Consider the following 26,063-nt stretch of genomic DNA (forward strand, 5'->3'; position numbering starts at 1 on the left):
GAGCACACGCACGAGGTCAACCAACACAAATCGACACGCGCACGCACACACACAAGCGCACACTAAACTTTACTTCCGCTCCATTCGGTGTTCGCTGCGAATATGACACCGTGTCAGGTTAACATTTCACCATACGAGGCGCGTAGTCCCGCCCATTTTTTTTTTTTTTCCAGCATCGACTTTATCTACCAATGGCAAGGTTGGAGACACGCCCACAAAATAAGGATGCATTGGTAAAATAAAGAATATATTTTTATGTATGCTAAACATAAAAAAAGTCCTTTAAAATAGGGTGGTAGCGGCCTAGTGGCTAAAACACTCACCTATGAACCAGAAGACCCAGGTTCAAATCCCGCTTACTACCATTGTGTCCCTGAGCAAGACACTTAACCCTGAGTGTCTCCAGGGGGGGACTGTCCCTGTCACTACTGATTGTAAATCGCTCTGAATAAGGGTGTCTGGTAAATGCCGTAAATGTAAATGTAAAACGGTTGCAGCTGAAAATGACATAATGACCAATGACATAAAGAGAACATTTAGACGTCATTCTTGGCCACACCCACTCTGCACAGTAGCTGTTGCCGTTTCATGTCGCAAGTTTGAACCCGGCGGAGCATCCATTACTTACGGCGTAACAGCTGGCCGCTCATCGTGGGATGCCGCGCCAGGTTATGTCGTCCTGTCCCGAGTTTGTCCCTCTCCGCACTGTCCTCAAACCCACGGGCCGTAACCAGACACCAAGCTTGGACAGTGAGAAGGTGGCCCGGAAATAAAATATTTAAGCACAGTGCCACGCCCACCCCTGGGTTAAAGAAAATGCCGGTAACCAAGGGACGCGTCGAAAGCGGCCAAAATCTCCCGGCACCGAAATGCGATTGGGCCTGTCGCCGCTTCGGCTCGCAGCAAGGCGGAGCTCCGAGGGGTCCATTTGCCGGACAAAACGCCATTGTGCGACTAATCGCTCAAAAGCGCTGACAGGCTCCACGTTCGGCATTATCTCCTGTGGCCCCCGGGGTTCCGAGCGGCGCTTCCAGAGAATCTGCGCGCAGGAAAAAAACGGCAGCGCGCAGGAGCCGCGAATGCCCAGCCACAAATGCCACCGTGCCGATTGAACGCGCAATGGGCGGGGTTCGTAAGTGGGCTGCTTTCATATGCAAAGCACTACATTTCAGTACGGCAAATATAACCTATATAACTGGCAATTCACATTATCGGCGGCCATATATCAGCCAACGCCAAATCTGCTCTGATGTGAAATTTTAGCGAGTTAAACCAACACCGAGCTCCGCGCCCACCGACAAAACTCGAATCTGTGGCATGACCACCCCGGAATTCCCGTACTCTGCAACTTGCGGCCGGCTACAAAGGGTCGGCTAATTCCCATCAGGCCAAACCAGGACGAGGGAGGAGAACCGCGTCGCTGAGAAAAAAAACCACGTGGGGTTCAACTGGGCAGTGGTGGCCTAGCGGTTAAGGAAGCGGCCCCGTAATCAGAAGGTTGCCGGTTCGAATCCCGATCTGCCAAGGTGCCACTGAGGTGCCACTGAGCAAAACCACCGTCCCCACACACTGCTCCCCGGGCGCCGGTCATGGCTGCCCACTGCTCACTCAGGTTGGTGGGTTAAATGCAGAGGACAAATTTCACTGTGTGCACTGTGTGCTGTGTATCACATGTGACAATCACTTCACTTTAACTTTCTTTTTAACTGGTGCGCCACACACACACACACACACACACACACAAAATTCTATTAACGGGACACTGGCATGGTAATTACCGCCATAAGACTGCAAATTACGTTTATTACAGTCTTATTAAAAGGGAACTCAGTAGGAAAACTGGGAAAGAAAGTGGCGGACCACGAGAAAGAATCCCCCTCTTAAAGTGAAGTGATTGTCACTTGTGATACACAGCAGCACAGCACACGGTGCACACAGTGAAATTTGTCCTCTGCATTTAACCCATCACCCTGAGTGAGCAGTGGGCAGCCATGACAGGCGCCCGGGGAGCAGTGTGTGGGGACGGTGCTTTGCTCAGTGGCACCTCAGTGGCACCTCAGTGGATTGGGATTCGAACCGGCAACCTTCTGATTACGGGGCCGCTTCCTTCACCGCTAGGTCACCACTGCCCCAATCTTACCTACCATACAAATGATTCAAATAAAAGGAGGCACAATGCGCTACGTAAAAACAAGACTTTTTCACCTTGACGTGACGGACTAATAGTAACCAAACCAAAAGGGAATGCAGTAGTTGAACCTAAAAGAATAACCGGACAACGCGGGAGCCAGTGGGAGCGCGTGCCCACCCTCGAACTAAGGGTGGTAGTAGCCTAGTGGGTAACACACTCGTCTATGAACCAGAAGACCCAGGTTCGAATCCCACTTACAACCATTGTGTCCCTGAGCAAGACACTTAACCCTGAGTTGCTCCAGGGAGACTGTCCCTGTAACTACTGATTGTAAGTCGCTCTGGATAAGGGCGTCTGATAAGCGCTGTAAATGTAAATGTAAAACTAGAAATGGCGGAATGGCGCTGAAGTACAGAAATGTCCTTCATGAAGAACGTCTCCTCCAAATAACTGATTATGCACACCATGAACCTTGGATACCAGAACCGACGCACAGAACGTCAACACAGCCCGGAATCGCGGATGCTGAACGCTGGACGGTCCCGGTTAAGCGAGCTCCACTCGTCCTGAAGCACAGACAACGTATGCACGTGGCGCAAACGGATGCGGGGAGGCGTAACTTGCCAATCGGGTATCGGCCGATCAGTAGTTACAGGGACAGTCCCCCCTGGAGACACTCAGGGTTAAGTGTCTTGCTCAGGGACACGATGGTAGTAAGTGGGGTTTGAACCTGGGACTTCAGGTTACCCACTAGGCTGCTACCACCCACCGACCCCACACGCCTGTCATGGCGGCCCACTGCTGACCGAGGGTGATGGTCAAAAGCAGAGGACACATTTCGTTGTGTCACCGTTTGCTGTGCTGCAGTGTCTCACAATGAAAATCACTCCTCACATTAAGTCGAGATTTACTTCTGCTACAACCATTAACTACTGCTACATAACTATTTATTACGCATTAATAAGAAGGTGGTAAGGCTGTGTTGGGTGGAAATCTGAAGCGGTGCTGATTGGATAACCGCGGGAGCATTACATCAAGCGAAGTGTGACACAACTTCGCAATGCGTCGCGTGGGCGCCTGACGAACGTGACAACTTGACGGACAGAAGCGCGGCGCGCCAACAAAGGCGCCAGCCAGCCAGGCCTCTGAAGCAGATGATTCGAGGTTTGACAAAAAAAAAGAGGCCGTCCAGCGATACGGTCGGGTTCAAGCGGGCGGAAAAGATTAGTCAGGAAAAAAGACGTGACCTTGCTGACTTCTCGCTTTTTGTCCAGCAGCAAAGCGACAAGAGGAAAGAAAGAAAGAACGATAGAAAGAAAGAAGGAACGAAGGGTCCCATCTACTGAGGCGTTGTTACTTTTTAAAAAACTGGAGCACTGCGGTGGCTTTCTTGGACGGCGAACAACTTTCTCCCGCCCCTCCCCTGCTTGTTAAAGGGCTCTTGAAGGATACTGACTGTGCCGAGGCCAGGTCAAGCCCGCAGCTCCCTGCAATCAATCAAATCAATCAATCAAATAACTCGAGTTCAAACAGCAAAAAAGCCGAACACGAGAACGGCGATAAAATCCCGGCCGATGGCGTTTCTCGTGCCTGCTGCGGCCCGTGGACGAGTAAAATCTGCCAGTGATTGTGATTACGTCCCTCAGCGTGTAATAACGGCCTTTTCGTCCGGGCACGAGGCATCAAACAGCGGCGCAGGAAGGAAAGGGATTTTCTAAAGTATTACGAGCGCGCCACAAAACACACAAGAATAAAGTCTTACGGCTGCCCTACAGAACAACAACAAAAAAAAGATTATCTTGATTCTTTTCCGTCCGACTTTCATTTGACAGGATTTACGCAACAGCAACAGCATCTCTTCTTTGCGAGGTTGGGCCCTGGAAGCGTGCTCCTTGTGGCGTTTATTTACTAAAAAATTAAGCTTTAAAGAAGTAAAAAAAAAAAAAAAAAAAGAAGTTATTATATAGAGTCCAAGTGGGCACATTCAGTCCAGATAAACAATAATAATAATCATATTTATAATAATCAGTGTGCATGCATGGAGGTTTTTTTTTTCGTGAGAAAACGTGGCAAGATGAAACGAAATAGAACCGATCACACAAATCCACTCGTGTAAGCGTTGCGGCCAAATCCTCGTGGAAGTAAGGCGGAGTTTTCAGCACCGATCCCACCGATCGCCCCGCACATGCCCCGATCAGTTGAGAAAGCGGGAGGAGGAGGAGGAGCGCATTCCCAGAATTCCAGCGCACGCCGCCTCACCTGGCCGCGCCGCGAACCGCCGCCGAGGCTTAAAGGCGGAGTTTCCGATCCTCCGTGGTCTCTCTATCCCTCTCTCTCTCTCTCTCTCTCCCTCTCCCCCTCTCTCTCCCTTTCTTTCCGAGAGCGCGCACGCACGGGACGGAAAAGAGAAAACTGGGAAAACTGCGCGCCTACAACTCCCAACGCGCGCGCGCGCTTCCCCTCAAACATTCCCGACCGGGGCAAAAAAAAAAAATGAAGACCGCAGAGCCGTACCTGGCGGAGGAACGTTACCGCGGCGGCGCCGCCTTCATTCGCGGCGGAGGGTGAGCAGAAGTCCGCGGGAGCAGAGCGGAGCGGAACTCGCTCCCATGGCCGGTCGCTTCTCCCTCACTCTCTCCCTCTCCGGCTCCGGAGCGACGCGAGCGCGCATGACGTCACGGGGCGGCGCTTGTCATTGGCCGCCGGCGGAGCAGGGGCGCCCGCTATTGGACGAGGCGTCCGTTGAACTGGCCAATGGTGGAGGGGGCGACAGTTTCCTTGGTTACGAATTTTGTCAACCGGGAAGCTCGGCGAAGGTAATTTCCCCGAATCGCGGCTGTTGATCTTAATTTTCCACTTTTTAAAAAAATAATGTACTTTGTTAAGCACATTAATTTTAATGGAACACTTTTTAAAAATCTCCCACTCTGTGCTTTTATAGACTATTTCGATAGACAAGACGCACGAACTACCCTAACTATACAACCCTGGTCCGATTGGCCTGGGAAGTTTTAGAATATATTACATAAAATGAATTTTTAAAAAATCCGTCCAGAAATACGTGGTAGTTTTTAAATACTATAGAGAACGCTGTCTTGGAAATACCTGTGGTGGAGATGACGTTAGCCTATTATAAAAATTGAGTACAAAATATGTTACAAACATGCCATCCATTCAAACAATAAATACCTTTATAACTCTAAAACCATGATCTTTTCATCTGCGTAGTGGAATGTCATTTGAATGAGCTGTGAGAATGGACTTTTATTTTGGTTAGTGGTGGCTTGGGGCAGTGGTGCCCCAGTGGTCAAGGACCCGTAATCAGAAGGTTGCTGGTTCGAATCCCGATCCGCAGAGGTGCCACTGAGGTGCCACTGAGCAAAGCACCGTCCCCACACACTGCTTCACTGCTCACTCAGGGTGATGGGTTAAATGCAGAGGACAAATTTCACTGTGTCACCGTGTGCTGTGCTGTGTATCACAATGACAATCACGTCACTTTCAATTTCATTCTGGAAATGACAAAGGTTGTTTTAATATTAATTTAAAAATGAAGCTGAGCTGACAGCTCGTCATCTGTCTTAGGGACAAAGCAAATCAATACCGATGACATTTAATTAGTCTGAATGCCTAAAAGGCCTAAACACCTATACAGGTGAGAGATATGAATATTGACATGTTCTATAGGCTTAATGTGACGGCTGGACCTGGCAGTTAGTCACTCTGATTATATTAAAAATGGTTGGCTGTCATCTGTTCCAGCACTCGCAGTCATTTGCCTCAGAATTGCATGGTCAGGTGCAATTTTAAGGAAAATCCTGGCGCTCGTTGCATTTGCATTTTTACATTATTTGCTTGTGGGTGCCAAAATAGGGAGTTATTTTTATAAATTTGTAGAATCCTAGCAAGGCGCCCACAAGCAATGGCTAATTACCTCTATCCGATCAGAGCAGAATAGGTGTGTGTGTCAGCATTCATTCATCGAGTGATAATTCAGATTTTACATTCTCTCCCCGCCGCACATTTGGAGGCTATGTTACGTCTTATCGTAACCGACAAGCCTGAATTATTTATTCAATGTAAAGCCAAGGAGAGAGCGAGAGAGAGAGAGCCAAAGAGTGGGCCACCACCGCACGGACCCGCAACTACAAACATAATAATCAAACCCAGCAGGAGAATTAATTATTGCCCCCAATGGTTCATTCGCAGACACCCTCTCTCCATGTAAAATTGATTGCGACATTAAGGGACATTTTGATGTCAGTTCCTGACTGAGGCATTATGTGTTTCTGCCAGGGCTGTCCCTCTTAATTTGCTCAGGGGAAGATGAACTCGCTCTACTTGATTTGGAGGGGAAGGGAAGGGGGGGGGTGTTGAATTGGAGAGGATAACTCGTGCTGAATAATTTACACCTACACAGGGAATTCCAGTCTTTGATCGGAAGTGAGATAATCCTGGAAGAAATCATAGTCGTTTCTGTGAAAGCAGGAGGTAATTCGAAAGATTATTTCTATTGCACCATCCCTCAAACTCCTAACTTTCCCAGTGTAAAATGTAATCCCTTTAAATAAGATGATAATTAAAGAAGCCTCAGAAAATTTCCCAGCCCTTCGAAGACGGCCTTGAGCAATCTGATTAAACCAGCGCATGCGTCCTCACATGCCTACTCGTTCATCAACAGATGGATAAGCTATGAGCGGCAGAGACTTGCGAGCTTTCGTAACCAGCCACCGAGCGGACGATTTCGGTGAGTCACAGATGTAACGCTGGACCTTGAAGGTTCATTAACAAATCCATTAAATCCCACCACAGCTATGAGTGATCCACCATGACGTGCCATTGGGAGAATACCTGACCTGAGGCTGATGTGTTTGTTTCTTCCTTTCGTATGATTTGCTGCAACAAGGTAGCCTCTATAGACCCTTCTTCCCTCTGAAGCTCTATGTGCAAAATGGTCAAGTGTTGTTTATTTCCTTACCATCGGTTAGATAGCCACCGGGCACTGTGAAGAAATTGACATTTCACCATATTATTAACAAGACTCTCTTCTCTTTTGACTGACTCAGAAAAGCTGACCATGGGCTTCAAGGTTGGCCTCGGACGTGCAAACTGTAAACCGGTTCAATATGAGAAGCTGCTGGCCACAGTGGAGGCTAAACGGAGTTCATCAAAAAATATTGAGCAAAAGGTATTATTGCACGAGATCACATATAAACGTTACCCAGTTAGCTCATGCAAGATTGATTGTTCAGTCATTAACAAGCACACAGTTGTAAGGAGTTATGGCACCTTCATGCATGTGAGTTTTGTGACTAATTAAGTTACTGAGTGATGATCAGTTTCAAAGTATGCAACTGTTTCAGTCCAACATACAGGACGTCCTGGCCAGTAAGTTATATTTGCCATATATATACAGTACAGGCCAAACGTTTGGATGCACCTTCTCATTCAATGTGTTTTCTTTATTTTCATGACCATTTACAATGGTAGATTCTCACTGAAGGCATCAAAACTATGAATGAACACACACACACACACACACACACACACACACACATATATATATAGAAAAGGTGTCCATCCCTCCACTGACATAAACTGGAGAACCAGAAACAGGAAGCACTGAAGCTGTTCCGGTGAATAATAATAATATAGTAATAACATGCCTTATGTCAAATATTGTGTTTCGTTAATTACTGTTCAGTTTAATCTAATAATGGAAATATGACCGTGTTCATTCAGGGATAATGACCATAAAATCTAATAAGGCTGCAGAGGACAAAAATGAACAGGAAGCGTTAGATGCGTGCAAGTACACGTTCACCTTCTTCAGGCACATTGAGTGGCATATTGAAATAAGCATTTTTTTGTTCTGTCAGAAAGGCATAAGGGCAACATTGTGTGTTTACTTTTAAAATGTTTTTTCTAAATTCCTAATCTGATTCCATCCACATTGAGATGCTTTTCTTCATGAGACCATTAGCTCTGGAAGCTGCATCCACACGGGGGAGGAGAAAAGCAGGCATTCCGAATTCAGGGATGAATACGAAGTGAAATTAACCTGACAGCTCTTGAACAAGAATACACACACACACACACACACACACACACACACACATGCATGACTGTCTACCCCCATCATCCTAGAGAGAAGAGTCTATTACGTAACAAGAGCAGAGACTCTTACACAACACGACACACACATACACAAAACGAGTGCATTGATTTCATGTGAAAATATGTACTTGTGATATAATATATATAATATTTACCAAATATAATATTTGGTGCGTACACGAGCTGAGGAGAGTCAGCCGTAAGAAGTTCACGTTTCTCTCGGCATCCTGCCACTTTAACCCCAGGGCCAGCGGGGATTAAGCGCGTCGACCTGCAGTGTTTTAATTGGTTACCGGCGGCAGAAGCTCTTTACCGTCTCATTATGGCTCGGCTCTCTGCGCGGCCCAGATAAGACGGCCTCCGTTTGCGTATGCGGGGCGGGGGGTCTCGCGTCTTTTACGGCGACGTCCTGTACGAGGCAGAAAGGCCTTCTGTCTGGTTGTGTGTGTGTGTGTGTATATGAGTGTTCCAGGCAGGAGCTACGGCTTTGCACTGTGTGTGTAGTGCTCCCATCAGGGAATCATGGGTAATGGTCTTGATGAACTGCACCCGTCCTGCAGTGTTGGACGAAGGTGAAATACAGCTTTCGTAGAACAGGATTTATTGACGTCAGCGGGGGAAATGCGCTCCATAAAGCCAGGGAGGACATCTCATTTTTTAATCAAGTGCAAGATTACTATACCTAGATTTATACCAAACATGTACGCACACTGTGCCATTTTATTCCTGTGCTTACGACCATTCAATAATAGATCATCCTTTCAAATATTGATTATGACTAGAAAAATGACTCAGAGTGTTCTTTACTGGCAGATGCTTGAGTTTGTGTAGGGACGTTTTGACGCCATGCCTCTTCAAGTGTGCTCTCAACGTGGGTACGCTGTGATGTGCCATAAGGATTCACCTCTTCCCAGAAAGCATTGCAAGAGCTGTTTATTTTGCACAACGCGGCGGACGAGGAGAAGGTCAGTTTCAGAGGGTTTTTGTTTGCCTCCGGCTGCGTCCTCGTGGTATAAATGGGCCTATATTGAAGAGAGATCCATATAATTATCTGTGCCATTGACCTTTTTAGACACCATCTGATTAGAGATGAGGGTGGGACGAGTCTGGAGATCTGTGCAGATCACACAAACTCCACAGGCTCTTCCTGAGAAAACAAGAAAGAAAAGATATGCTTCTTATACTGTAAATCCCTCAGAGTCCCTGAATAAAACACATTCATCCTGTTTCATGAAACCAAACATCGTGTCAAATTGCCAAAGTAGAACAACATCAGACCCACAAAACCAGACCCCGGGCTTCATTTCCAACCTTTATCGTCCTTGTAGTACCATTTACATTTGGAAGACGCCCTCATCCACAGAGACTTGAAGTTGAGACATTTCAGCTACATTCGCACAAGACAGAAACAACATTTCTCCGGAACCTTGTGCTACACGTAACATTTGAACGTCTATACAAAGTTACACAATGACACAAAGTGCATAAAGTGCAACACAGACAAACTGGGCTACATAAAGTGCAAACAGGGGACGCGGGCAGTGCAGGAGTAACATTCAACATAAAACATGAGACAGGCAGCTAAACTGGTGAAATGAATAATAAATGTGCAAAAAATAGTGTAAATATTGCTGTGCAAACTGGAACGGTGCATTAATAGATAATATTACAATATAACAAGGGTAGTGGGAGTGTGTGTGTCAGTCCAGAGGGGAAAGTCCCTGAGAGTTCAGTCGTCTGGTGGCCTGTATGGATGAAGCTGTTTCACAGTCTGGCAAATGCTTCGGTACCATTTTTCCGGATGGTAGGAGGGTGAAGAGTGCATGTGAGGGGTGTGTAGAGTCCTTCATAATGCTGGTGGCTTCCCTGATGCTGCGTGTGTGGTAAATGGAGGGAAGAGAGACTGACTTACAACGTGCTTTCACGTTAAGTAATCAGTTCTGGTTCACTAGGACCTCAGCTATGAATACAATCATAGTTTTTCATAAGTCAAGCCATAAGAAAGTTACAGGTTAGTCTCTAAAAATACTCAGCGACTGTGCTGTTCTGAACTCAAGGAAGTTCATTCCACCACCTAGGGGCCAGGACGGAGAAGAGTCTAGATGAATGTCTTCCTCGTACTTTCGTACTGGAGGGTACATGTTTGGCTTTGTAGGCCAGCATCAGTATGGGAGCCAGTGGAGGGAACGTAGCAGAGGAATGGTGGAATTTGGGAAGGTTGTAATAGTTGTGGAGGGCGGGTGGCATTCAGAGGTAAGTGAAAGTGATGTGATTGTGAAACTGCTTTTATCCATCACCCTTAGTGAGCATGAGCCATGAAAGCCCGGGGAGCAGTTTGTGGGGATGGTGCTTGGCTCGGCGGCACCTCAGTGGCGCCTTGGCGGTTCGGGATTCGAACCTGCAACCTTCCGATTACGGGACTGCTTCCTTACCCGCTAGGCCACCACTGTAATCCTACAGAAATCCAGTTGTGGGATTACTAGGGACTGAACAAGTATCTGGGTGGCCTGTGTTGTTGGATAAGGGCGATTATAAACAGAGATTATGATCTTTCCTGTCACTCAAGTACACAATAATTTTATGAAGCTCCTTATGATAATGACAGTAGTGTGCCAAGCATTCATGAAGCTAAAGAGAGGCTGTTTGCTGTATGAAATTCTTCAAATTAACCTCCTCCATAGACTCCACAGAGCAGGTTTGTCCAAACTTTAGACTGGTAGCGTGGAACGAATAATAATAATAATGCTTCACAGCATCATGTTTCATTGACACGGCAGAAGACTGGCGCGCCCCAAACACCGGCATTCACTTCAGTTCACGTTCTCGCTCCATGACATCCCACTCCTGACTGCGCGATGGAGCCGAAGCGAGTCACCATTTCCTCCCAGCTTCGTATGTTGGCAAGCACCAGTGCCCTGGTACAACTCCCTGCTAATTTATAGCAGCCACCTGCCAATAGTTCTCTTGGCTCCTGCTACTTCAATTCGGCATTTTTTTTCTTTTGACAGCATCCGGGTCGTCACCCCAATTTTTTTATGATAATGTAATTTTAGTGATGGCCCCCCCAAAAAAAGTTTTTCGTCAGAGGTTCTATGAACGATGTGATTAATATGGCGAGATTATATTTAATCACGGAAGTACTTCTGCTTGTGTTTGGCACAGTCGGCAGCTTCATTAATTTGGAACATTGTAGACAGGCGCGGTTTTGAATAGATGTCAGATAATGCTGATTCTCCAGTCTCTGCTCTTCTGGACGGACGGACACCGGTTTGATGGCCCTGTCATTTGGGGACTGTTTAAGACCTGGCTCCAAAACCTCTCATTGCTGTTGAGTTGGGGTCGAGATCTAGCAAATGAAGGCCTGATTTCCACTGCATCATGGGGAGTGTTCCCCAACATCACGTCAAATTATGTCTGGTATGTCTTCATGGAGAAAGGAGAAAATGGGCGAGGCGTGTGTGACGTGTCCCCCGTGTGCTTCAGTTCAACAGGACCCTGCATAAAGCCCACCAGGCCAGGGAGGACGGCCTTCTCCGCCAGCACAGGCAGCTGTGGGCCACAGAGCATCAGCGATTGGCCCGAGCTGGGTAAGCGGGCCGCCACCACCCGCACACCAGCACCCTCCTCATGCGTCCGTCCAACTCTCTCCGTCCACAAATGAAAAGGAAGGAGGAAAAAAGTCGAGAGAGAGAGAGAGAGAGAGAGAGAGGAACGCTTAGGGTGAAAATCGGTGGACAAACAAGTGCCACCAGTGTGGGAGATGGATGAGGCGAAACTCCCGATTGCATTTTTAGCCCGGGGAGAAGAAGAGAGCGGGAATGAGGGATCAGACCGAAGGAGCGGGCCGGCGCTGATTGGGAAGAGTGGTGCTGCAGTATTTCAGGGGGAGCTGAAGCTGTGACGAAGCTGGTGTCTGCACGTGGTGAAGTGCGAAGGGCAGCGCTGGCTCTGAGGGTAGTGGCGCCGTCTGCGCCGGCCAAGGTTAATGGGGTACACGCGCGTGGGATTCGCTAATGAGACTGCACAGCGGAGGGAAACGCTGATCTCCCACAGCCAAAGCGACCAGTACCTTCGTTAGCATGGTGATATAACATGTTTTTTTTTTTTTTTTTTTTTTATGCAGCCAATTATTTCCAGTTTATTAAACTGAACTCGGACGACTGGAAGCCCATTTTGGTGTAATTTGTTTTGATGCAGCCGTTGGTTTCTGATGTCTTTTCAGTGAAAAGGCCGAATTAGAGCTGCAGAGTTTCCTTGAGCGGAAGGGGGTGTGTGACAGCAGTGAATTTGCTGAGATGCTGGAGTACGGTACGTCCACTTCTGCAGTTGCAAATGTGTTCCTGACTCAATTTCATTCAGGGTTTTCCAGTGACGGGTGAATAAATGTGCATTCATAATTAATTCAGAATAATTTAAGAATACATCATTGTGTCCCTGAGCAAGACACTTAACCCTAAATTGCTCCAGGTGGGAACTGTCCCTATAAATACTGATTGTAAGTCGCTCTGGATAAGGGCGTCTGATAAATGCTGTAAATATAAATGTAAAATGTAGAATATTACTATCAAAATGAATTATTATTGTAAGTGTTATATTAGCGTGGAATATTATTGCACCCTTGAGACCAGTAACATTGTCACATACAGGTTTTATGACTAATTAAATGTCCACCAAAGCAACTAATAAATAAGTAATCACAGGCAAAATATGTGATGAGAGAAGTACGGTTTCTGCTCAAAATATGTGGCACGCTGAGTAATACGCTACAGTCGGCAACTGGCGTCAACATGAATAAAATATCAACATAAATATTCATTTTTACTGACTGTCATGCACGTCCACATTTGCCTGCTCAAGGCTGAAACTGTGTTCTAAATTCTAACGCATCGCGCTGTTATCTTCTGTCACGGAAACAGAGATGTCACGGTTGTTTCTGTTGCCGCGCTCTAGAGCTGGAGCTGCGGGCGGACCGGGAGGAGTTCCGGCGGGCCACGGTGGAGCCCGTGTGGCAGCTGAGGGAGGACCTTCAGCACCGCCTGGGTGAGGGCTGCCCGGCAGCCTCCCAGCAGCGGGAGTGGAAGAGTGTTCTCCAGCAGGTGCCCGCTTACCACCGCACAACACCCGGGACCTTCCACTCAGCCTAAAGCTGTCAATCAGAAGCATCAAAAAAGCAATAAAGAGCCGCCTGGGCTCCCCTCCCATGGAGCTGCAGTCTGTTGATATGGAGGCAGGAGGCAGGCTAAATCACCCTCTCCGCGACCCCTGGGGCTTTTTCATGTCCGTGGTGGGAGCAGGCCACGCTGGGGGTTGAGAGTCTCCACCGCTGAGCCATTTTGTCCATCCCGCGTGAGTCAGCCGCTTGCCGGTCTCCCGCCGCTCGGTAGGGCCCCGGCCCACCCGACACCTCTTCATCTGGGCACGACCGGCCCCACTTGAGAACCACTTTTCAGCATGAATCACGACCTGCTGCTCGTTTTTCCCCTGCCTGAAAGCATCGGGACGCATTCGGCCGCAGACAGGAAGCTTTCACGGTGAATCTGAAGTGGCGGTTGATAAAAGGCCAACCAGTTGCGCATAATCTGGCAGGAAGTGCAGATTCTCAAGATCCTCGCTAAAGTGGCAGAGAGGAGGCGCTGTCTTTGCTATGGCAATGTCTCGCCTGTGAGAATGTGCCTATGAATGTGTTTGAAAGGTAAAAAAAAAAGTTGAAATATTTCTTCATTTTGCTCTCATCATCTCAAGCATAATTTGCTGTCATAGCATGCTGGAAAGTAATTATGTCTTCAACAGAACGCCATATGCTGTGAATGCTGGGTAACTATTATGAACAATAGGACTAGATTTCCCTTCTGTGTGCTGAGAGGAGTTTAATCAGCCGAGGAACGCTGTCAGACGTCGAGTCGCTGTGGCCTTTTTGCTCCGATTTCAGTTATTGGGGAACCTTTCTTTACTGGAAACTATTATGTGGCCAGCGCATCGTCCCCGTGACATGGAAAGCGGGGTGTGACGGCAGTGCTCTGGTTTCCAAGGACATTGATCATTTTAGGGCTCTAGGCATTTAATTTTTTAGACAGTGCATAACATTTATTCTTCTGCTTGAGTGATATATATATAGGTAATACATTATATTTTATCCAAGCAGGTACATAAGGACAGTCAATCAAATGATTCAATGTGCATTTATGAAGAACTTCAATAAATGAATTCCTTCCATTCTTTGCACACGCGGGCAGGCAGAAGTCACATGGCAGTAGTGACAGCGTTGTGTCAAGGTGCATGTTTAAATAGCCACCTCACAGTGGTTGTCCTTTGACCGATGTGTGTGTGTATGTGTGTGTGTGTGTGTGTGTGTGTGTGCTTATGTCTTTCAGCTTTCCTAGTGACTCACATTTGATTGGCTGACAGGCAAGAAGCAATAAATATCAGAATGTTTAAGGTCCTGTGTACAGAATAAACTCAGCACTGTTGTCCCTTTTTCCGACAATGTCATGTTGTGGAGTGCTGGGGACAAGAGAAAGAGAAGTATCTGTTACCCGCCTGAATGCTAACTGACTGAAGTTGCTAAGCAACCATGGCACCTTCTTCATGGGGGAAGCTAAATGTAAAGTTTCACATTAAGATATTGGAACTGTCTATCGAGATCGCTTCATAATGTTCATAATCTGCAGCACAAGCAGCACATCTTCAGTAATAATCCAGCTGGCATATTATTACTCCGAAACTGACCAGACAGACAGACAGACAGACTTCGGACAGAACGTCATTTATTCATTAATGACCAAACCACCTTCCCCACATGATAGATTTCACGTAAACATTCTAGCGTCCAATTACGGCGTGGCTGTTTAAATTCCATTTTTTTAATAAAAAGCAAGAAATCTGAGGAGGAGGACTGCCGATAACTTCCCATCGGTGAAACGCTCTGATTGAACACCCTGAGTGCGGCTAATAGATATATATTCCAGGCTTTCAAAAATTGTTCCACCGGAACACATTTTCTAAAGAAAAAAAAAATGCAGGTAAAGGAGTTTGAAGGTCTCCGTCAAGAGATGGCGTTAAATTTTGGGGGAAAGTGGCTGGGGAAATAAAGAGGTTTTAAGGTTGAGTGGCCCTCTGCGAGACCGTGCCAGTTTTCTTCTGGGATTATATTCCTACGACAGCAGGTAGGGATAAACAGAGGCGAATGCACGATAATGGGAACATTATCATCGTTTTTGTTTTTTTTTACGACTGTGAGGATTTTGTGCTGCTGTGGCTGAAGCGTTCCTCCGGTCCTGCCAGGTGCGCTTTGTCAAGGACCAGCAGGAGGCCATTGAGACCAAGCTGCAGTCTGAACGGTGTCCTCTGGAGCAGGAGCTGATGGAAGCCGAGGTTTGGAATAAGGATTCGGATTTCTGTCTTCTTCGGCGCGTCCGGGTTTTCACCCGCATCTCGCTCGTGTGTTTTTATTGTCAGGAGAGTTTCGCCGTTGGAGACGACAGCTTGGCTGACCTGCAGGAAGTCCCAGAGGAGATCTCTTCAGCACGATGTCCCTACCCCGAGCTGGGTTCATCGATTTTGCAGGCCTTTCACACTCTGTCAGGGAAATACAAATCCCGCTGGCACAGGCTTCAGGAGAGACTGAAGGGCTTGGACAGGTAGTTATGAATATTATGTTATGGAACTGACAGTGTGTGCCACACTCTCTCTCTCTCTCTCTCACACACACACACACACACACACACATAAAAAATACAACAAGACTCTCATCATACACAGATATCTTTTTCACACTCTTTTTTTAACGACACTTCTTGCTGTGAAATGGGATTGGCCAATGCACGTTCAAAACCATAGTAAATTACTCGATGCTCGCAAATTAATTGGATTCTGCATTAAAGCTGCAGGAGGTGCTTTTACATTGTTTTCTTGAAAACTTCTGTTACTAGGCAACCGTATTCTGTAAAGGAATTACATTGCTTTTCCATATCGACTATTATGCTTAATGAATAAGACTGTTGTACAGACACTTTGCAGAGTCCCTTAACCATGAATATAGGAATTTAATGCATAGACTTCTATGGATTGATGTTTGATTTTAATATACTGTATAAATTCAACAGAAAAAGATGAATTAATAAATTCAGATGTACATTTCTTGAGATATCTATGCTTTGTTAATAATAAAATTGGTTTCAATAAGGCTAGGTTTGGTTAATAAGGCGACTTTCAGTTGCATCAATAATAATGTTCTATACTCTTTGTTATTGCACATCACACCACACATAACTTTTCAAAGGCCAGCACACATTTTCATATCAGGATGACAATAATTTTAATGTATGTCTAGTCCCGAACAGCCAAACCCGGCAGACATAGAGAGAGGGAGTAAATGAGACGCTGTCAGCCTCATCACAGATGATCATTCTCATTCCCACTTTTTCCAGGTGGCCTCAGTCGCTGTAGGGGGCTGATTGCATCAACACACTGGAGCGCTTTAATATTCATTTCTGTGGGTGCAGGATAAGGCAGAGTCGGAAATAAACCACTAGTGTCATTTTCATCACTGAAATTGGTGACAAAATATCTTTTTGACGTGACCTTTTTATGTGGCGATGACTATATCACGTAATATTGCTGACAGATAAAAACGAGACTAAATATGGTTTACAAAATAAAAACTATACTAAGAAGATAAAACGTTATTTCTCTCCTTTAATCACACTATTCTTTTTATGAAGTATTTCTTCTTCCTGTGCCTCCTATCCAGTAGCACAGGTGACATCACTTCCTCAATACGCATTCGCAGCATTATAAAGTGAAAGTAATGCAGAAGTCATTAGGATTCGTTAAGAACAACGTGAATTCTGGTCATAGCTTAATAGCATTTTAAAAGGTAAGCAAAATGTCTGGAAGCTTCCAGAACAATAGCAGTTGCGGGCTAGAAGTGAAGGATGTACGATGTGAACTGAGTGGCGTGTTGTGTGGCGTTGACTCTCAGGTACTGTGGCTGGCCGGCGGAGAAGCACCTGCGCTTCCAGCTGACCGTGGGTCAGTACTCCCCCGAGCTGAGGAACCGTGCCAGGCTCTGCACGGACATGCTGCAGAGAGTCTTCCCAGACACGCCCCAGCAGCAGCTGGTCAGTGGAACCACCTTGCATTTCTCACTCCCTCTCTGTCTGTCTCGGGTAGTGCTCTCGTGTCTTCGGTCTTTGGCTCTCGGCGTGTTCGCTCGCGGCAACTCCATCACTCACGCACCTTTATCCATCTGTGTCACTATTGCCCACTCAAGCTGTCTCACTCATGCTGGGGTGGCGCAAGATCTCCCTCTTCCTCAAACCCGCATGAGCTCAGACCCTCTCATGTAAAGTTTTTTTTCTTTTCGCTATTTCACAGAGTCACACACACACACACACACACACACACACACACACACACACACACACACACGGCCGGTATAATTTCCCTCTCCCCTGCTGGTCAGTGTCATTCTCTATCAGAGGCTGAGTGAATGATGGACTCTACGGGCTGCGGGACGCGCACTGTCACCCGTTGCCCCGACAACCGCCCCACCGCCCATTCCCAGGATTGTCCTATCAGTTCCAGCTGGGTGCAGCAACCCGGGCGCACGTCCACCATCCACTTCTCGGCGCAATTACCTGAGGTGCACCGTAACTAATCTACCATGTGACCTGATGGAGAGAGAGAGAGAGAGAGAGAGAGAGAGAGGATGAATGAGGGCTCAGTTTTCATGGCGCTATACTACACGAGCATGTTCGCATATGCAAGTTGGTGATTTTACAGAAATAAAGAATAAACCGATTCTAAACTGGATATGCGTGTTGGTTATCTGTATGTTGAAAAGGAGGAAATAACTTCTCTCCTTGGCCTTTTTGTTAGGCCCCATCCACAAGAAAAACATTTTTCTCTAAAATGGCAAATATGTCTATTCGATCTGGCCCTGTGTCCACTTTGAAAATGGCGATTCTGGAGAACCAGAGTGGTTATTTTCTAAAACGGATTTCTGTTTTCTGCATTAACGACAAAGTTTTTTTTTTTGGAAAAAATGCTGACGATTAAGCCCAACATCCAACCTAATCTATAACCCCAAACGCATCCTACATACAACAGCGATAACACGATCGTGGTCGTGCTGCACTGTTAACTCACCGCGGAGGAGAACTAGACGGGGACTTACAGCGCCACCTACAGGTGTGGAGGGGGGATGAAACAGCGTTCGAACTGTTCTCTGCGTCTCCGCGTGGACGACGGAGGCAGGTAGTGGCCTAGTGGGTAACACACTCGCCTATGAACCAGAAGACCCAGGTTCAAACCCCACTTACTACACTTAACCCTCAGTGTCTCCAGGGGGGGACTGTCCCTGTTACTACTGATCGTAAGTCGCTCTGGATAAGGCCGTCTGGTAAATGCTGTAAATGTAAATGACACCATATATGGTAAAGCTCCCGTGTGGACACAATTTTTAGAAACTGAAAACCCGGTTTAAGGGAAAGCGCACTCGTGTGGAAGGGGCTTTAGTGTATTACTTTTTCTGACACCCAGAAGAGGCATGATTGACGCTACTTCCTCATTCTGGATGATTTAAACATCCCAACAGCTTTTTGTAGGCAGTCTTTGGGAGGGAGGTAAACCTCCACCAACCACTCTTAAATCTGATTGGTTTATTTTGTTAAGTTAACCAATCATGATGCTCCTTGTCTAGAACAGGTTACATGATCAGGGAACACACACGGTGATGCACAGGTACATGTTCTCTCATTCTGTCGTGTTAGCTCTTCTCTCAAGTGTGTGATGTACACGCTACGGTCTCGCGTTCATGCTCTTGTTTGCTTGCTCTAGTTTCCAGGACGTTGTAATCAATTTGCGGGCTTCATGGAGCCGCTATCAATATTCGGCAGACTCCCAGAACATATGGGAGACTTGGGATGAATGTGTCACACACTCACAGCGTCCATCTCCTCCCCGTTTCCTCTGTATCCCTCTGTTCTTTACCTCCCCGTTACCCCTGATACAGAGTGAACTGGTGGAGGTGACTGTAGTGATCCATGAACTCCAGTATGGGCCGCTGCTTTGGGAGCGAATCCACGGCTAAACGTCCTCCACAATGAATCTGAATCAGTCCATCAGCTCCAATTAACATACGGCCACAGCAAACCGCACACATCCCAAGATGTGTCCCGCTCTCACTTCATTAGTCACAAGACGGAATGTGGCCGCGTCTCGCCGGCAGCTGTGCCAACAACAGATCGGCCGTCGCGAATTTTCATAAGTATCAACATGCCTCTCTGGGGAACATATGCGGCCATTATGGACCGCCTACGACGGTGATGCTGCGTTGCAGAGCTTTAAAGCCCCGGGCGCGACCCCTCAACCCCCTCTGGTGTGCGGTTTCATACAGCTCAACTGTGCACGTGCATAACACTTCGCTAATATTCGTTTCGGCGGCCTAATACGGCCTGGTGAACCAAACTCGCTCACCGTGCACGGCAACGGGCGGAAGAATATTCATCTGAGCTGCTCATTTGAATAAGTGGCGGCAGAAACAAAGCTTTTATTCTGAAGTCACTTGTGCAAACGTCTGTGAACAGCATGCAGACGGTAGCTTGCTACCTGTTATTTAAAACGCGCGTGTGTGTGTCTCTGCGCTTTCAAAGAAACACGGGATTAATGAGCAGTTTAAAGTCTGAAAGGCTCTGGAAAGGGTTGTCCTACAGCATTGATCCGTGGGGCCTTTGAAACATGCGATTCCTTTTAAGAGCAGCAGCTTTCGGCGATTCACCGGCAATCATTTTCCTGTTTAATTGCTCTTTTTTTTTTGTGTGTGTGTAATTGTTCGGGTGGTATTTTTACCCCCCAATTGTCCTCAGTGAAAAGCCTGATTCCTGGAAGCGTTGCGCGTGTATGCATTACTCAAGGATAATGGTTTGAACTAATGGGCGATTATAGCCATTGTTAGTGCACCATAATTATCACATTTCTATAATCATCCTAATAGACCCATATTTAGTTTTACTTCATATTCAGGATTCAGATCTGAAATTTGTCCCAAGACCTTTGCGTAGCTTTTGGTATAACGTGGGGGGTAGTGTATGGAACAGCAAATCAGTCACAGCTCACCAGTGCGTTTTTCTTAAACAGTGTTTTTATTTAAAAAAAAATACCACTAGCGCCTCAAAATCACCTAAAAAAAATTAACCATCAGAATACCAAGTATTGGGGGGGGCAGAGGTGGCCTAGCGGTTAAGGAAGCAGCCCCATAATCAGAAGGTTGCCAGTTCGAATCCCAATCCGCCAAGGTGCCACTGAGTAAAAGCTCCGTCCCCACACACTGCTCCTCGGGCGCCTGTCATGGCCGCCCACTGCTCACTCAGGGTGATGGGATAAATGCAGAGGACACATTTCACTGTGTGCACCGTGTGCTGTGCTGCTGTGTAACACAAGTGACAATAAATTCAATTTATTACTTGGCAGGAAGGGGGGCACATTGAATTATCACCAGATAATTAAACCTGCTACTATTTTGCTGGTAAATAAAATGAATAAATAAAACCAACAAGTTGTTAATTCAAGGTAATTCATATATATTTAATCAGAATTATATTGGTGGGGTTATATTTGTTGGATCAGTCATGACCCCATCAATGGTCATGACCCCCTTTAACTCCACCCACAGAAGATGCCTATGATTTACCCAACCAGTCCAATGAACCATCAGTTCCAGTTCCAACCATCCAGTTTAGTTGGCATGTAACTAGTTGGCATTAACCGTGAATCAGGGGCCTTTTAAACCATCAGAGCAGTTCTAGGATGAATCCTTCTGACCAGCTGATACGAACTGCGCAACAGGTGCGCACCTGATGCGCTGCCGGGCAACTGCAGCCTGCGGTTAACGGCCGCCGCTTTGCAGGAGAGTTATGCAACTTCGACGCATGTGGTTCCGAACCCAGGCTGCCTGGGAAAGTCGCGTGTGTGATGGATCCGCTCGCGCTCCACGTGAATAAATCGGCTGCGCCTCGCCGGCTGAGGGCCGCGCCCGTCTCGCCGACAGATCTCCGCGGCTGCCTCTTTGTCAATAAGCCGGTCAGGTGTTTGACGGCCTCGCACCCTCACTCACCTGCTACTAGCCCCCAGATTAATACCAGCCGAGTGGAGCTGCCTCCGCGTGACTGGTGACACCATGATGGATGGCCACAGATCGGCTCTGTGGAGAGGGAACGTTTGGGAAGAACGGCAAGTCCGCATTATTGAGTGCGCGCGTCGGCGCCGGCAGGCTGTGTTCCGGTAAAATGGTGATGTTCCGAGACGGACCGCCACCACTGCCGTTCATTTTCTTCCTGCATTTTTTGGCAGAATGACTTCTGTTCAATAATGAGGTTCAGTCACTCTGAGGAACAATGGCTGGTGGCCTGAGGTCCTCGGTCACGGAGCCGCTATAGTAAACGATCGAGGTGACGGGACTTTTTTTTCTTTTTTATTCTACTTTCAGAGCGCTCACCGGCGGACGTGGGACTGGTACCGCTTCGCGGTGTCCCAGCGGAAGGCGCTGGTGCAGAGCTGGCGTCGAGACCGTGCGGACCTGCTGGCCAAGGCCTTGCTCATGCTGGAGGAGGCCAGGATGGAGCACCAGCGTCAGCTGGCCACGGAGGACCGGCACAGGGACCAGCAGCACGTCTGCGCCCGGCTCAGAGAGAAGGTACCGCCGCCACTTTATCAGACACACCTAAGCTAGTGTTAAACAATCCCTCTTCACGGGGTCTCCGATTCCAGTCGACTCTGTTCTCCATCGTTGTCCCTGGCTGGTGGAACAACTTGCCCGGCTCCATTCGACTAGCCGAGACCACCACCAGCTTTAAGAAGCAGCTGAAAACCCACTAATTCAAAAAGTATTTCAGACGAATCTAACACATGCACACACACTGCACAAAATAATAATAAAAAAAAAATACAATTTTCTTCGTCTAGCACTTAACAATTTCCGAGCATGTTCTTTTTCTGACAAGTTAGGCCTTATCAGGGCTCTTAATTTTATAAACTGAAAATCTATAGAAATCGAACGAGAATTGCTGGTGTAAGTCGCTCTTGTAAGTCGCTTTGGATAAAAGCGTCTGCAAAATAAAGTAAAGTAAAGTAAAGTAAAGTGTTTATGGTCCATCTCTTACCAATTTTGGCTACCCAGCCTTCTGGGATCTATATTTTCTTGATGCTATATAAGATCATAGCTCATGAGACGTCTTCACTAACGTCACTGAATTTTGGTCTTCGGGATTTTAAAGAAATATACAACCAAAACAAACAAAGCAAGGAAGCACTGCTTTCCAGTTATCTGTCTCCTGCAGAGGAGGAACTGACCAGTCGCCCAGGCCTTTGCTGCTGTGTGATTGTTTCTGACACCAAGATGGTGAACCATGTACAAGAAGGCTGGAGGTTGGAGTGTTTTTTTTTCTTTCTTAGAATCGTGACACGCGTGTGACAGCCGTGTGACAGCCCCTGCCGTTTATCTCCTGTTGCCTCCCGTTTTCTGCTTTCTCCACGTCCCCCGTATCTCCGCTGCAGACGGACCGGCGGGCTGGTCGGTGGCGCATTCGCGAACGTGCCCAGCGTCTTTCATCGGAATAATGTGCCACGTCTGATGAACTCTCCACGGCAGCAGGCGGCTGTCAAAAGTCGTCATGTCAAGCTATTTAATAAACTGCTGGAGAGCTGCGGGTGCAGGACAGGCTGCACAAGTAGAAGTGCAAAAAAAAAAAAAAAAAAATCTCAGTCTTGCAGAGAGCAGGACGTCCTGGAACAAGGGCAAGCAGGGCTTTTGGTGAAGGCCGTGTGTTCCTCCTCTGTGTGTGTGTGTGTGTGTGTGTGTGGCTGCTGGTGTGTGTGCATGTCACCATGCTTCGTTGTGCTTCGTTGTCCGAGGCGAGCTGGAATAAATGACCGGCCTCGAGTGAATTATTGATGCCCCAGACATCCGCGCGGCCGCCGGAGGTTCCGGGGCCTCCGGCGGGGCGCAGCGCCCGCGTACGGGAGACCGCACGTGGACAGGCCGCTTCCGGACGAATGCGCCGCGCGTTCCGGGGGCCTTTTATCGCTCCTCTGCAGCGGCGCGTCTTGAAGAGAAGATGGATTTTGCTGCCACCCCGTCTGCCCGAAGAAACGCTTCGTCTCGGCAGCCGCTGTGTCTTTTTTTTTTTCTTCTTCTTTCTCTCTCTTTCTTTCCATCTTTTTTCTTTTCCAGAGGCGCCGCTTAATGAACAGTCACTTATCCATTCGTTATGAATCACTTTAGCGTGAAGCTTTGCTTGACTCGGTTGGTGGGCATCATTTTTGTGCCATCGTGGCAAGTCCTGCACCTCCAGTGTACCTCCAGCGAAGGGAAGGTGGGAGAAGCTGCTGCCCTGTGTCTACCCCGAGAAGGTAGAGTGGACGAATAGCCTCATTAAGAGCTTCAGTGTGTGTGAGAGCGTGTGTGTGTGTCTGTGTGTGTGTTTTGTTGCCCGTGGCCTCTCTGTGGAGAGCGGAGGGTGGAGTAAGTGCTTTCTGGGTATAGTTTACCTCCACTGGACTCAAGGGCAGGGACTCCCTCAGGCTAGTTCCCTAAACATTCCCTTTCCGCAGCAGAGCCGACCTTAAGTAAGTTACCTTCTGTTACCCTCACTGAAATACCTTTTTTTTTTTTTAATGTATAGCAGTGAATGATTACAGAGTGTGTGGCTGTATGTCCTACAAAATAATGCGCAACTTGAATCTGACAGCAGCAATTTTACTGTATGTGAAGTGGAGTGATTGTCATTGTGATTCACTGCAGCACGGCGAGCTGATTCATGGAACGTGTCGCCACTGCAGCGCGAGACACGCATAGAGGGGATATTAAGCCCATCCTAGAACCACTCTGATTGTTTAACGGCCCCTGATTCACGGTTCATGCAGCAGCAGGCGTCAAATGTCGACTAAACTGAACTCTGATGTTTATTTGAACTGGTTCGGTTAATCATAATTCCAAAAAGTGGCCGAGCCGAAAATCAATATAACCCCCCAATATAATCACACAATTCTGATTAATAAATCTATCAATTATCTTGAACTAATAACTTAATTCCATTCATTTACCAGCAAAATAATAGCATGTTTCATCATTTGGTGATGTTACTCACCCAGCTTCCCAATACTTGTTATTATCTAACCCCGCTTTTTTAGCTGTCTGTTTTTCATATCACCTCATATAACCTTGAGCAGAGCTTTATTCCCTTTGACCCATGACCTCAGATGTCATATCCAGCGACCCCAAACATGCTCTCTATGGAAGGCCGTGTGTGCCATAATTCACCTGCATTTTAATGCATGGTTTCATATGTAAGGCCATAGCTGTCATCATCATACTCTGGATCAGCATTTAATTTAATTAACCATGTCTGTAGGAACACAAACAGCAAATATCATGTCATAGTGGACATTAACTTTCATGGGACCTCACTCCAGGGAGGATGGCTGTGATACAGGTGTCAATGCAGTGTTGGTGATAATTGCTATCTGGGTCTATACTATAAATAGAAAGTTCAACAAATATCAAACATGGAATAGCTGCCTTCTATACAGGCACAACCTTCAGGCAGGAGACATACTCTGTGGTTGCTGCATTTGAACGATGTCACTGATCAGCAAAGGGCAGCAGATCCTCCAGCCCACTGAAATGAAATCATCATTGTGCAGAAGCTTGTGGACCATGGAGACGACAGACAACTAGAGGTAGGGATTAGGTCTTTTCAAAATACATTTTTACATACCGAATTGTCTCTATGTCTAAAGTGCCATTAAGTCAGAGTAACTTCTTCTTATCTAAACCATGGGAACCATATGGCGTAATGAGCAGAACTTTCACCTATTAACCAACATTTCAGACATTTGTCTGTTCGTTATGTTGTGTAAGATTACTTGGCGGAAGCGATCATCTTAACCATTGTATTTTGGAAAAGAAAGCTGCAGAGAATCCCAGGAGCGTGGTATTGACGTCGCTTTATTTCTTTGTGGTGCCCCCCTTAGCCTATTTTTCCTATGCCATGGGTCGGCCATGTTTGCATGGTTACAGATTAACTTTTGTCCCTCAGATGTACGGAGGGCTGTGCGAAAGCCTGAGAGATACTTCTTGCACAGTGGTGCTGGTGGAAGTTGGGTGGAAGTTGGAAGATCTCGGAGCCTAATGAAGCTGTGCCACTGTTCCACTGCATTAACCACTCTTATGGGCACCGTTGATCTATGGTTCTTTTAGATTAAAAAAAAAAACATTACATGCATTAAAAAGTCTGTCTTTTTTCTTGCAGAATGCTGAAGTGGTGCAGTAATGCTGACTCTACAATTATCTTTTTGACTGCTCTGGCTATGTTGGTTCTAATGACTTAATTGTGAACCATGCATTTTCAGCATGGTGGGGCATGAGCAAAGAAAAAGCAATAAAGCTATCTATCTATTTTTGAAAGCCAATTATATGGGTCAGAATCCCTGGGGAGAACTGGAAACCTTCCCAACAATGTTGTGGTGCAAGGCAGCGCAATGCCTTGTCAGGGTGCCCATCAATCACAGGGTGAATGTACGCGTGCATGCCGTGGCCAATTTAGCATTACAGGTTCACCTCACCTGCACACCTTTGCATTGTTGGAGGAAAACAAACCACAGGGTGAAGTTAGCATGAAGACTACTTCATTGAATGGTGGGCCACATACATAATCAACAAATCAGGCTCGGACTCTGTTCAACTTAAGAGTGCACATGTGAACTTGCCATCGCCATCAGTGTTGGTTTGAAATCTGTGGCTGCATGCATGCATGAC

At 46.9% G+C, this 26,063-nt stretch overlaps 2 protein-coding genes across 13 annotated transcripts in view; one reads left to right on the plus strand and one right to left on the minus strand.

The window, feature by feature from the left end:
* LOC114796501 (plakophilin-4-like) overlaps positions 1 to 4,783 on the minus strand; it is a 71,023-nt gene extending 66,240 nt beyond the window's left edge. For 6 of the 11 annotated variants that reach the window (XM_028990680.1, XM_028990688.1, XM_028990685.1 and 3 more), the window contains exon 1: positions 629 to 763. In XM_028990680.1, the coding sequence (XP_028846513.1) occupies positions 629 to 650 (22 nt within the window). In that variant the 5' untranslated portion in view covers positions 651 to 763. Of the gene's footprint in view, positions 1 to 628; positions 765 to 4,645 lie in introns of those variants that run through there. The other 5 variants (XM_028990679.1, XM_028990678.1, XM_028990683.1 and 2 more) reach the window with 4 other exon arrangements.
* An 82-nt stretch (positions 4,784 to 4,865) lies between these two features.
* LOC114797338 (coiled-coil domain-containing protein 148-like) overlaps positions 4,866 to 26,063 on the plus strand; it is a 30,360-nt gene continuing 9,162 nt past the window's right edge. The window contains exons 1-10 of one of the 2 annotated variants that reach the window (XM_028992185.1): positions 4,866 to 4,947; positions 6,813 to 6,878; positions 7,198 to 7,319; positions 11,732 to 11,835; positions 12,471 to 12,556; positions 13,199 to 13,344; positions 15,530 to 15,619; positions 15,704 to 15,885; positions 17,229 to 17,367; positions 21,735 to 21,941. In XM_028992185.1, coding sequence (XP_028848018.1) covers positions 6,824 to 6,878; positions 7,198 to 7,319; positions 11,732 to 11,835; positions 12,471 to 12,556; positions 13,199 to 13,344; positions 15,530 to 15,619; positions 15,704 to 15,885; positions 17,229 to 17,367; positions 21,735 to 21,941 — 1,131 coding nt within the window. In that variant the 5' untranslated portion in view covers positions 4,866 to 4,947; positions 6,813 to 6,823. The remainder of the gene's footprint in view (positions 4,948 to 6,812; positions 6,879 to 7,197; positions 7,320 to 11,731; positions 11,836 to 12,470; positions 12,557 to 13,198; positions 13,345 to 15,529; positions 15,620 to 15,703; positions 15,886 to 17,228; positions 17,368 to 21,734; positions 21,942 to 26,063) is intronic. The other variant, XM_028992186.1, reaches the window with a different exon arrangement.

The sequence above is a fragment of the Denticeps clupeoides genome, chromosome 9 (assembly GCF_900700375.1).
Source record: "Denticeps clupeoides chromosome 9, fDenClu1.1, whole genome shotgun sequence".
Classification (NCBI taxonomy): Eukaryota; Metazoa; Chordata; class Actinopteri; order Clupeiformes; family Denticipitidae; genus Denticeps; species Denticeps clupeoides.